The sequence below is a fragment of the Fundulus heteroclitus genome, chromosome 20, assembly GCF_011125445.2.
Source record: "Fundulus heteroclitus isolate FHET01 chromosome 20, MU-UCD_Fhet_4.1, whole genome shotgun sequence".
NCBI classification, from domain to species: domain Eukaryota; kingdom Metazoa; phylum Chordata; class Actinopteri; order Cyprinodontiformes; family Fundulidae; genus Fundulus; species Fundulus heteroclitus.
The window spans coordinates 24,519,653-24,533,060 of NC_046380.1; the positions used below are offsets into that span (position 1 = coordinate 24,519,653).

General features: G+C 39.1%; 2 protein-coding genes across 5 annotated transcripts in view; both read right to left on the reverse strand.

The window, feature by feature from the left end:
• Positions 1-968: 968 nt before the first annotated feature.
• On the reverse strand, positions 969-8,645 carry pa2g4a (proliferation-associated 2G4, a). Its single transcript, XM_012863822.3, has 13 exons — positions 8,432-8,645; positions 6,526-6,654; positions 6,217-6,322; positions 4,521-4,590; positions 4,336-4,428; positions 3,952-4,015; positions 3,753-3,831; positions 3,572-3,650; positions 3,338-3,471; positions 3,158-3,252; positions 2,347-2,474; positions 2,207-2,260; positions 969-2,093 (listed from the first exon to the last, which is right to left on the reverse strand). The coding sequence occupies exons 1-13, from the start codon at positions 8,511-8,513 to the stop codon at positions 2,031-2,033; spliced, it is 1,176 nt and encodes a 391-aa protein (XP_012719276.2). The 5' UTR covers positions 8,514-8,645; the 3' UTR covers positions 969-2,030.
• A 1,712-nt stretch (positions 8,646-10,357) lies between these two features.
• The window catches only part of erbb3a (erb-b2 receptor tyrosine kinase 3a), a 53,464-nt gene continuing 50,413 nt past the window's right edge, over positions 10,358-13,408 (reverse strand). For all 4 annotated transcript variants that reach the window (XM_036151529.1, XM_036151528.1, XM_036151530.1 and 1 more), the window contains one exon: positions 10,358-12,056. In XM_036151529.1, the coding sequence (XP_036007422.1) occupies positions 11,308-12,056 (749 nt within the window). In that variant the 3' untranslated portion in view covers positions 10,358-11,307. The remainder of the gene's footprint in view (positions 12,057-13,408) is intronic.

Below are 13,408 nucleotides of genomic sequence, written 5' to 3' on the forward strand. Positions count from 1 at the left end.
AGGGCTGGACGATAATATATATCGATATATAGATATCGATTTAAAAAAAAAAGAAGGGCCAATAAAAGTTCAATAGAATAACAGTTATCCTTCCTTTTGCATTGTAGCCAATCATGTAGGTTAATATTACAGTCGTTACAACCTCCCAACCAATCACAACGCAGACCGAGGAACGCTCCTTCACCAAGCTCTGCCACCTTCAAAGAGTTCAGGGAGCACGAGTTCTTTTTTTTTCCTTTCATAAATACTTGCAGTTTTGGTAAAAAGTTGGTTGAATTAAAGGGTTGAGTTTGAATTTAGTGTTCTTTATCTAAATAATAAATAGGTCACTTAGCAACAGCATAAGATGGTCATGGCTGCACTTAAAATGTTTTGAATTTGTTGATAATTATCAGCTATGCTTTTATTTCTTTATCGTCCAGCCCTAGGTAGAGGTTCACCTTCAAGTAGGACAATAACCCCCCAAACATCTAGCCAGAGCTACAAGGAAGTAGTTAATATCAGAGCATATTCATGTTAGAATAGCACAAAGTCCAGGCCTGATTAAGACTTAACATTTCTTACAAAATGTAAACATCATTTTATAAATGCTCTCTATGCAATCTGACAGAGGTTGAGAAATTTTGCAAAAGATGGGCAGAGGTTTTATCCTCTTAATGCACAATGCTGGTAGACATAGTGCAGACTTCCAGTGTGCATCATGTTCAGCAGCCTCTTCTCATGTAGAAACTGAACAAATGCACACCACACTACATAAATATTTGTAAAATACTCTGAAACCATGCATTGTCTCTTCTATATTATTTAAAAAAAACAGCTCAAGGTTTGAATACTTTAAGCTGTAATTAAAATAAAATCTTTTCTTCAAACATTTCTTGCTTCAAAGTGCTCACCATCATTTCCTAATTAGAATAAAAACATAAACAGAAGGTGAATATGCAGGCTGACAAAAGACAAAGGAAGACCAGTGTGTATGAAAACATTTTATTTTTTTCATCCTTTTAGATGTAAAGTTACTTGCCCAGTAGTCGGGTGAGTAGAGCAGCATTGTGCCCCTCCCCAACAGATTTCATTGTAGACAAATATGAACGAACACTTTTCTCAGACCTCAAAATGAAAACGAACATGAAATTATCTCGCGGCTCTGTCTCAACCGAAGACTCGTCCCCCGACAAGTTTCCCAAAACTCTCTTAACTGCTTTAGTCTCAATGATTCCTGAGGCTAAAGTGTGTTACAGGTGGAAATGTTAGAAAAGTTCTCCCTTTTGAAACTGGATCACAAGGTATATATGTTTATTTTCCGTAATAAAAAGGGGACTGGCAGTAAATGTAGCGGATTGTTCCCTAAAGTCAGTTTTCTTTCTTGTGTACTTAAAATATTCTCTGGTCGGCTCTTTAAAATCTAGGGATTAAAACATAGCGTCTTCAAAGAAAAAAACACAGCCGTAGCAAAAATATAAATGTGTGTCCTAATAATTAACCCTTTATTGCGTAATTTTAGCAAGAAAATTAACTTTTTTAAATGTGTTTGCAAACTAGAAACAAGTGTGAATAACCTTAAAACTCACTTGGCTGCCGAAAGCAGCCGACATAAGCTGGTTTTCTAACCAATAAAGCTAAAGGAAATCTTAAACATGTTTGAGCTAGTATGCCGTTTGGTGATTTTCAAACAAAAAGAAAAAAAAGAAAAAGAAAAATAAGTAGCCACTGTGTTTAAAAAACAAGAAAAAAGATGCAGAATAGGTATGTGATGCAAATTATGTAAAAACAAAAAAACAAATCAGTCATGCTAATTCTCCCGATTCATTGGTCAAATTAGGGAAGAAAAGGAAAAATGTCATCCAGTGATTCCATCGACTAATACAGCAAAGCATTAAGCCAAACATTGATCTGTGGCAGGGTCTTTTTTTTTTTTAAACATATCAGTTTAATTTGTCACTTATTTAATTGGTAGAGCTCAGGAAAACCTGTCGTATTTTGTCTCCCTCGTCTTTGGGGTCTTGAATGTGGAGAAAGGCAGTTCTTTATTTTTATTCGGGTGCTTCTGTCTCCTCGGCTGGCTGTCCAGTCGCGTTTTCTGCCGTCTTTGACGCCTACAGGATGTGAAAAGGGAAGGTTACCATTACAGGGGAACCGGCAAACTAGTTGTTCAATTTGTGCCGCTAAAAGCAGCGACAGGATTTGCTGTGGATCACTCATTGTTTACCTTCTTTTTCTTTTTCTTCTGTGTCTTGCGGCTTGCGGAGCTCTGTAGTAATGCCTAAAGAGAGAAGAAGTGTAGGACGCGTTAAGTCGATTTGTGAGCATGAATCTGAAATAGAATCAGATTTTCTTCCAGACTCTCACCTTTAGCTCTGGATCCTGAACTTCATGCTCTGACTTGTAGAGCTCCGGATCAAAGGGTCCGTTTGTGATTCTATGAGGCCCGTTGGCCATCAGCAGCACGGTGAACTTAAACTGTGCGACACACTCTCCTGGGGGATAACGGCAGAGGTGTATCTTAATTAAAATATTACAGAAGAGGTCATTTATTTAAGTGATTTATGTCCAGAGTTAACTCGCATAGCTTCATTTCACACAGACATTTCTGGTATTTATTTTTATCAATGTTGAATATTATAGTTTACAGCTGATGAAAAAAACCCAAATGTGTAATTTCTATGAAAATTGGATTATCCACGATCAAAATATTTGAATCTCAGAGTGCCGGATCCTAGTACATTAATGTAAAGTTGAGTGAAGGAAGGAAAAAGATGCACAAACCACAGCAATACCACCTGAAGTAAATTAGAGACAAGCAGCAACAATAAAGCCGACCTGAAGGCAGCCATTAAAGCAAACCTCGGCAGAGAGACTGATCCATGTCACACTGCATTTATGCAGGAGTTCAAGCATTGAATGCACATAAAGTACAAGGACACATTTATCCTCTTTTTATTAGTCATACTCTGACTTTCTGGGAAACAATGTTGGGTTTTCATCATCTGTAGGCCATAACAAGCTAATTTAAAACAGAATCAAACACTTAAAATCATGCCAGGCCCTGTGAAATAAATCCATTACCATCAAACTCTACCTCTTTATTGACATAACTTTCTGAGGATATTCTGATTTACTGAGATGTACCTGTAAACCCATCAGAAGGCAAAACACTCACCCTCCTTCTCATGCAGCACGCTGAAAGGCTGCAGCAGCTCATGTTTGGCACATTCCACCACTCCAAGACGAGCTTTGGCCTCGTCCTCAAAGGCCCTGATGACACAATCGATGGCGTTTATTCACCTGTCGCCGTCTGTGGAAAACCTTAGACGGCAAAAGTGACGTGTTGCATCCTAACCTTAGTGTGAAGGGCATGGCATCGAAGCGTCTCTCTACTTCGCTGAAGAACGTACGAGAAGTCTTCATTTTCAAGCCGTACTGTTTGCTGGGGTCCCTCTTATAGATGGTGGTCCTCAGACCCGAATCTCTGGCCTGAAGAAAAACAGGAAATGAGTTGAAATTTTCATATCCTCTACTGTAAACTGCTTTGAGTTGAGAATCTGAGCCAGAGAGGAGCTGAGACGACCCTAACCTTTCCCTCTCCGGTGCTGACCAGGACGTCGACAGCGTATACTTCGTGCACCTCAAACTCGGCCTTCTCATGGTCCTTTCTGGAGAACAAAAGACACCGAAACATTCAGCACCTTTCAAGGTTTAGGAATCTTCCCTCCCTTCCCAACCGTGGCCCAAATAAAAACCAAAAACGGCGTCACCTTTGCTGGTCTGTCGGGTTCTGAATGATTGTTTTCTCTCCATCTATCACATGCTGCTTTAACTGATGAGACAGCATACCTTTAAAGCACAAATACAGAAGCAGTGAATAACGTTGCACATTATGCAACGGAAACATCCTCCGACATCCATAATCACCATCCTATTACAGGGCAACGCAGGAACCTGGCAGACACTCACCCTCAATTGGAGAGCATTTAAACGACTGAGCGATCTTGTTCCAGGCTTCTGTCACTTGGGTGTTCTGAGAGAAATAGAAGAACAGACGGTGTGCAACGGTTAAAATCTGCTGCTCTTAAAAGAGGCAAACAGATCTAAAATCCCTTTCATATATATATATATATATATATATATATATATATATATATATATATATATATATATATATATATATATATATATATATATATATATATATATATATATATATATATATATTAGAAAATCAAACCAGTTTCTAATCTGTTTCATAAACTCTGAACCATTTAACAAGCTAAGAAAATAGCATTTAAAGCATTGATTTCACTAAATGTAAGTTTTTGGCTCCATGTCGGCGTGTCTCACCTGGTTGCCAGGTTTAACCAGGCGCAGAGCTGCTTCTGCGCACAGATGGGCTGCTTTGATGACGTCTGCCTTTCGGCCTGTGATGGGGTTCTCCTGCAGGAACAAAAGCGGTCCTCAGCGGTGAGCAACAGGTGACAGACAAAGGACGACGAGCAAGATATTTTTTTCTTTTAGAAAGCTCTCACCTTACTGGCGCCAACAATGAAGCTGTGAGCAACGTTCGCGATGAAGCCGTCAACGTGGACCCCAAGATCTCTAAACAAGATAAGACAGGAGCGTGAAGATTTCGAGCGAGTTCAGCCGCAGCTCTGCTGCTGATACGCAATTAAAATAAGCGTAAAACAAGACGTCACAGTTTTAACTTTAAAGCTCAGGAATCAGTCTGCTATATAAACATTTGTTAGTGGGGGATTTCTGTTGTGGAAGTCTAACAGCTGGACTATAGTCAAAGATGTATACAGTCCAAACCCAAACCAACTCCTTATGAACCCATGATTAGAAAAGCACAGATAAAACCAGCCAAAGCTTGGAACCGTCCAATTTTCCACCATCAGGAGGTCTGATCAGTGATCTACATGTTTCTCCACTACAGGAATAAAAATTAGGATCTTGAAATCTGGGCTCCAGATGCACCAACCGTATTTTCTTGGAGGCGCTTTCTCGAGTTTAATAAAGAATTAGACAGAAACTACATAAGCGAGGAGCTGCAGGAGTTTCTGCCCAGCGTTGCCGGTGTTCAGTCAATCCTGTATTCTTAATATTCTGGACTAAAGCGTAGGATTGAAGCAGATTTTCTCAGAAACAAATTATCGAGGACGTGCTAAAACCTCACACAACTTTATGGGAGAATCTGTCCTAGTCTGATCAACCCAGACTTCGAACTTTTGCCCATGATTGCAAAAAGCAAGTTTGCCACAGAAGAATCACCAAAACCCACAATTTTCACAATGAAAAAGCGGTGGCAGTATCATGATCTGGGCTTGCTATTCTTCAGATGAAACTTGGCTTCTTGTTAGGGTGGAGGAAATCCGGAAGGCTCTAAAACCAAGTCAGGTCTGAGCCAAAACTTTCAGGAGTCTGCAGGAAAGTTCACGAAGAAGAGCAGCGTCAGAGTCCAGGCATGCGCCCAATTCTCAAAATGGAACCATTTCATGACAGAAATACTAAAGTTCTGGTTTGGCAGAGCTGAGTCAAAACTCAATTTGACAAAAAGATATATGGTGAAGAGATGGGAAAGTGATGTCCCACAAAGCTGACAGATTTGGAGGTTTTTGGAAAGGTCGAGTGGACAAACATTAAAAAGATGCGGGATGATGCTACACATCAGACCAGCTGAAGTTACTATAAATTAGTCTCAGCGTGTGCACACTTAGGCAACCAGATTGTTGGAGCTCATTCTTTTTCTACTTTTAACAAACTATTTGTTGTTTTTCAACTGACTTATACAGGATAAAAAAAAATTAAATCACATCAATGGTGGAAAACGTTTTGAATTTACTATTCCTGGTCACATTTTTTATGTCACCAAGCCCCCCGTGTTTTAACGGTGGTATGCACACCTCTGAGATTCAGTGTATGCGTTAACAGTTTAGAAAACTAAACAGTCACAACCTAAAACTAAAAAAAAAAAACAAAGTGCAGAATACGTTAAAAGACTCAAGCAGTAACAAACCACTGCAACGTGGCTTAATCGCACGCAATCGTAGAAACCATTTCAGCAGTTTTTTTTGTTGTTGTAGCCAATGCTTTGGACAAAAGAGAAAAAAAGTCAACCCAAAATAAAGCAGCAGTTGATTATAAAGAGTTGTTTAAAAAAATGACGGACAACACACTGGAAGACCCAGACAGCCAGCAGTGACATTATTGCAGTGCGGTGCCTACATTTTGACCAGATCCCCGTCTTTAAGTGTGTAGTCAGGGTCACTCTTCAGGGGGGAGAAGTGGCAAACACAGTTATTGACGGAGACGCTGGTGGGAAAGGCAATGCCTAGAAGAGAATAAGAGGGAGAAAGGAGTCTTCATTTAGAAACAATCCACAAATGTATAAAGGACAGTACTCTAATTCATTAAGCTGGCTAGAAAACAGACAATAATACCCAAAACAGCTGATCAAGTTTATCCAGTATGCAAAAGCTAGACTGATCTGACTGAGCTGATTTGAAGATGCAAGCAACACCACATTTTCCACACCTTTCTTCATATCCTTCTCCTTCTTGAAGACCTTTCCCGTCTCAGCCATGATGTAGGCGTCGCCTACCTCACACAGGCTGAGCACGGACACGCCGGCTTTAGCTGCCTCCACGACCTTACGAAGAGCCTCTGGGGGGAGGAAACAAACCGTATGAAGTCAAGAAGCAGAACAGTCCAGTAGCCAATATAGTGGTGGGCCTTGGATATCCATAAACAGAAAATATCACCACACATTGGGGTTTTAACCGATCCACGGCTGCACTATGAGCTGCCGTGGTATTACAGCAAACAGAGGTGGGTGCACTGGAGACCGAATCTGTGATCCATCCACCTAAAGCTTATTGTGTTGCTGCTCAAGCCTCTGTGTTGCAATGCCCAAGGGACGGCTCTATCCCTGTAATTACCTCCAGGTGTAACACAGACATGTAATACAAGCACTGGTGTGAAACACGCAGCCTAAATGGACAGTCTGTGTTGGCTGGAACATAAACGTGCAACACGGAGGATTGAGAATGAACGGTGTACCTCTGCTTTCTGTTTGCTAATCATATTAGTGGAGGTTTATTCACTGTGTCCCTTTGTGGTTTCGATCGTTTCCTACTTGTTGATTAAGCGGGGGAATTATTGTAAGGACCGTAGCTCAATTCATACGGACCATTTGCACCAGCCCCGATAGGTTTATGACAGAAAATAAAGGATACAAACCAAAGTAGTCGCACATGGAGAGTTTTTGTTTGCTCAGGGGGTCATAAATTAAAATGGTCATCAGAACCAAAACAAATGGAAATGGGGTGCAAACGGCTACGTGCCAGAGAGGGTATCTCTGTTTTGTTCAGCGGATGTCTCACAAGCATTTCTATAGGCAAAAAGTGAAAGGCCGAAGAAGTGAATTAAAAGTGGACATTAACAGCAGGTTAAACCTGTAAATACACATCTTAACTCATTTAAAAAAATAAAAATTTATATATATATATATATATATATATATATATATATATATATATATATATATATATATATATATATATATATGCATTTCATAGTATATATATATTTTAATATAAAACTTCTCCAAAATACACACAAAACAAGAGTTTTATATAAAAATGTAACTAATGAAATTTAAACTTAGGAAACTGCATGTCAGACTGTGAATTAGTGACCTTCACTTATTTTACTGGATTTCAAATGATTAATGCATGTAATATGAAAAGAAAAACACTTTCTTACACTGTCTTATGATACTGTTAAGGCAAAACAAATATTACATCCAGGTGGGAAAAAGTTCACTTGAATCATATAACATGTATTCTAATACAGCGCCTGAACTAAATTTTTAAATGACTTTTCTTTCTGTGAGAAAGCCTATGTTATGGTTCATGTTAGCCAGTCAGAGGCTATTAAACGTTGGAATATAAGTGGCTCAAAAAGAAAGTCATAGTAAAAAGTGTTCAGGAACATTACTGACGGGTGAAAAAGTCTCAGGAACTCACTTATAGGTCCCATTTACCGTCTCATAAATGGGACAACTGAGCTAAATGCGTTTCTGCTGCCTTATCTTTCGGCTCGAATGCGTTTAGTTTAACGGACAGCCATGTCCCAAGCTGAGCTAGCTTGTTGCTTAGCGTCTCACAACAGTTTTTAACGGCTCCAACCGTTTAAAAGCCGAACATCAACCTTGAGCTACGCCAGCTAGCTTCGGCTAACTCGGCTGTATCCAACTGTGGGCGCTGCACCTGTTCGCCTGCCGGTTATGATAGCATACATGCTCCCTGAATGTAAAAGCACATGGCCGAAGCTGCTGCTGTGTGGGAAGCGTCGTTAGCTGGCAGCGCGACAGGCCGATAAGGGCAGGTCGTTCCAGGCACTAACGGCTTTTACATCCCCCCCCCTCCCATCAACTTACGGTTGGCAATGTCACCCCCCATCTTATACTTGGTGACCACCAGGTCCTCGGCTATGGTCTGCTCTTGCTCGTCGTCGGACATGTTTGGCAGTGAAGTTTTCGTCGCTCCTGGGCCCAACGAAGCGACAGCTCACCGTAGATCAGCTCGGCTCAAGACCGCTACGCTGCAGCTGCTACTCGCTGTAACGCGCGCACAGCCCCCCCGGATGCCCCGCTAACTCCTCCCACCAATCGGAGTGACGTCACAGCAAACCCGGCCCGCCAAAAACGCTAGAAGTATGGCAAGTGAATTTGTCATATAACAGTTCGGCAGACCAGTTAGTAGTTTTTCTTTTCTGTTACTCTCTAGCAATGTTAAATATATAAATAGAATTTCATAGCCCTGCCTATTTTTTATATATATATATGATTTTTAATCACTCCTCATTACTATATTCATTCAGATTTGTTTTGATGAATCTATATTTGTAGATGAAGGATATTATTTAGCCAAATATTCATTTTATTTTATTATTTTGTTCTATATGAATCTATATCTTAGGGCTGCACAGTGTCAGGACAACATGGCATTGGGACATTATTGAAAATATGCTCATGTAAAAATATGATGAACCCATACATTTTTCTTTACTTTTTCCATCACTCTTTCTTTTCCAGCATCACAATTTCTCCATCACTCTCTCTGAGCTTTTTGATCATTGTTGAAAAAAAACAAAAAAACTTAAATGATGTTGACACAATGAATGGTAAAAGTCAATTAAAATATAGTATTGCTTTAATGCACAGCCAATGAAACATTATAGTTTCCCAAATACTGCATCCAAGCAGCTCTTTACCATTGTGATGTTGCGTGCGTCAACATTGCAATTGCAGTTGTAACTGTAATTTGATATGTTGCACCTATGCTCCTGCCATTTGATGAGAATCTTTTACTGCATTTACATGTGTATGCATGTAGATGTTACAAAGTTGTAGTTTATTTTGGTCTTTCACACTGTAACCATGATATATGTGTATGGGCAGGATGTTGTAATGTGTCCTGATGTGTCTCAATAATTAAAGTAGAAAAGTAGGATGGGTTCTTTTTTTATTGAAAACTGCCTCTTCTCCAAGACACTTCTTCAGTCTGGGGAGTTTCAGGTAAACTCAGCTTTATAAGCAGTACCTTTGCATAGTGGGTCAGCAGGTTTAACAATGGCAATCAAAATTGGTTGCTCATGTTGTGTTGTACATGTCGGATATGTATTTTTCTTTTTTGAGGGAGGGTGTGGGTGATTGAAGGGGTCGTTTTCTTTTTAATTTATTAAAGGACTTTATGTTGCTGTTTGCATGAAAAGTGCAATAAAAATAAAGTTGTTTGATTGGTATTTTGACAAAAAAACAAAACAGGTTTTGTTTGTGATTCGAATTGGATCACAAAATTAACAAGGCATCTTACAAAGTAAGCTCATAATTTTTAAGTTGTATCAATGAGCCACTGTTACATTTACAATTCAGTTAGCCAATTGTTCATGCTAGATAAAACACATACGTACAATACAGTTAAATAGCTACACAAGAACAAAATGTTCCAGTTACTCCTGTTACTGGCGTACCTTTTCCTACTATATGTTTTTCTTCCACTCAACTTTCTATGAATATGCTTGGACACAGTGTTCTGTGAGCAACAAGCTTTCTTAGCAACAACCTTCTTGTCTTCTGAACATCTGTAAAGTCACCAGTCTACCACATGATTGTATAGGCCATAATATGCCTAGTTGATAGGTTTACTGTTATGTCATTTTAAGATGATGAATTGAACAGAGCTCCCTGAAATATTAAGACTGACACCCTCTTAAAAAAATCTCCACAACTTCATCCTTGACCTTTCTGCGGTTTCTTGGTCTATTGACGCCATACTATCTGTAAATCAACTTGGTATCAACAGTTTCTTCAAATTTGTATTTATTACTGGAGCAACCTGTAAAACAAAAACAATGAAGACATGATAAACTGCTCTCAAATAGTCTTTTTTGTGTATTTTTATATTGTGTACCAAATACATTTGATATATAATCACTCACAGAGGTATTAAAGTATACATTGACATGTACTGTTCTCAAAAAACATTTGATGTATTAAAAATGTAATGAGTAAACTGTAGCTTGTAATCTGTTCATTTGTGTTAATGTTTTAAACATTCAGTGCTTTTAGGTCCGGTAATGCCAAACATCATAGGCCTAAAACATAAAAAAGTACAGAAGCCCATTTTTGACAATGATGGAGAAATATAACACATTTACTTCTGTTATCTAGTGAGAAACTTAATTCTTTGTTGAAAAACTGTAAAAAATCTGTTGTCTAGTTGCCATAAGTGCACAATCTCTGCTATTACAGAAATGTAGACAAGCAATGAAGTTCTATAGAGCATGTAGATATTAACATTTTATACATGGCTAAACCAGTTAGCATTATGATGGTACACTGTTGTACTTATTAATTTCAGCTATGACAAGGCCAGCCTTTATTCTGCTAAACTTAATATTCTGAGGTTATCATTGTCAAATGCACTTCCAGTATATTTCCCCTGAAATTGACAGTAATGGGCTTCTATACCACTGCTCCTTGTATACTCTTTATATTTTTACATTATTTTCCTTAATAACTATAAAAAAACATGAAAGCACATACATTTGTACAAGCTCATCGAAACTATAGACATCTTTAAAAAAATACATCTTGCCGCCTCATTATATGGTCAGAGAATTCTTATTCCATTGTGTGCACTTCATGTTGTTTATGATTCCTTGAGATTGTATTAAAGGCTACATTATGTGGCTTTTTTCCTTTTTCAGGTCCTTCATGAATCTGTCCCAATAGTGAGATGAACATGTTCTTCAAGACGGTGCAGTCAGGAACATCTTGCTGTGCCAGTAGCCTGGATTGTCAAAAGATCTTTCATTAACAGTAGGTTCCCCGACGCCAGCTTGCACCCTAATGTGGGACTCAAACCCAGATGGGTGTGCTTGTGTGCTTCCCCCTGCTCCTTCGCCCTCCCTCTGCATGTTCTGGTAAACGACTACATCATCTGCAGTTGGCGGAGCAGCTAAGCAGTCCATGTCCTCGTATTCGACTGACTCATTTTTGTCACTGCATGAGTCTTTATTGTCTGCAAGAGGTTGCGGCTGCTCTGGTTGTTTGTTCGTGTAATGATAGTCGTCATTCTCAACGTATTCATCCTCCTCTCCCTCCTTAACTGCTGTTCTAATCCTTGGTAGAATTGGAGGTGGAGGGGGGTCATGCTCTGGTGGGATTTCCTCTTTGTCATTACATCTGATGTCCATATATTCATACTGGACCTCCTTGGAACCCTGCTGGGCTGAATCGGGCTTGTTCTGACTTATTGTTTGCCCTTTTCTGACGTCCATGCAGAGCGTTGTGTCACAGGAATAGGCTGTCGCTTGTGAGGATAAGGAATGGGTCCGTCTCTTGTTCAACCTCAGCATGTGGGGGTTGTGCCTGAGAGAAACAGGTGTTTGCTTATTCATATACTCATATTCCTCATCGTCTGGGTCATCCAGGAGGCCTAATGAGAAAGACTTTCCCATTCTGCCGCGAGTGGCTCGACCTGAGTACATTAGAGGATCTGAAATAATAAAAACAAAAAACAGCTGTCATTTTAATAAGAAGGCATTACTTAAAAGAGAACCTAGTTCTAAAAGGTTGTACTCAAGATGTAGTAGTAAATCCTCTTTTACCAACAATACAACACACATTTGCATGAATATTTATTGTATTTGGAGGAGTAACACATTTTTTAACCCTTAACCTTAGATCAAGTCGAGACCAAGGCACTCTCTGAGGTAATAATAATAATAATAATAATAATAATAATAATAATAATAATAATAATAATAATAATAATAATAATAATAATAATAGAGTGAATCCTTTCAGCTGCTTCCTTTTTAGGGGTTGTCACAGAAAGCTCTCAGAATTTGCACACAGACTTGGCAGATTTTTTATTATTTTATTTTTTTAACACCAGATGTCCTTTCTGTTGCCACCTGGAAGGATTTTTACTTTTGGAAATTTGTTGTGATGCATAACCATGGCAACAAGTTTTATTTCATTTTTTAAATTTTGTTTTATGCCAATTAGCATCTCAAAAGCTAAAATAACCCTTCAACTACAGCCCCAAAATCTCAGGTGAGTTGAAAAGGAGGAGCTGTGGATGCAGAGCAGAAACAAAGAAGAGCAAGAAGAACAGAGTTTAGAGTATCCAGAATGGAGTATGATGTTTTTGACTGAGTCAGCTTCTCTCTGCTGGGGTTTCTGAACTAAAAAGCAGACAGAGATTTCAAGAGGAGCAGCAAAGGCAAAGGAGGTGGATTAGCAGTGCTTGTGAACAACAGATGGTGCAATCCAAGACATGTTACTATGAAGTTTCATCTCTTCAGCCCAGATAAAAAAAAAATTCATAATATTTAGCCGGAGAGTTCACTAGTTTTATTTTGGCAACCACATCTGCTGTACATACAATACGAGTGAAGTCACCAGCTCAGTTGTTGCTAAGCTATAGACACAACAACTCAATAAGTTTGTGGCAATATCTGTTGGTTTTAATCACGCCTACATACTACTACCATCATGGTAGAAGTGGAGGATTATTAATACCTCAGTGTTCGTTTAGATAACAGACTGGACTAGAGATGCAACTGCAGAGCTATCTATAAGAAGGAACAGAGAAGACTGTACATCCTAAGATTAGGTCCTTCGGTGTTTGCAGCAAGATGCTGCATATCTTCTATAAGTCTGTTGTGGAGAATGTGATCTCTTCTGCCGTCATCTCTTGGGATATCAGCATCAGAGCCATTCACTTAAAAATCTCAACAAGCTAATAATAAGGCTAGGTCTGTTCTGGGGACTGTAAAAAGAAATCTTCATAAAATGAAGGACTTTACAGAAAACTCTAAGCATCCTCTTCATCACACCATC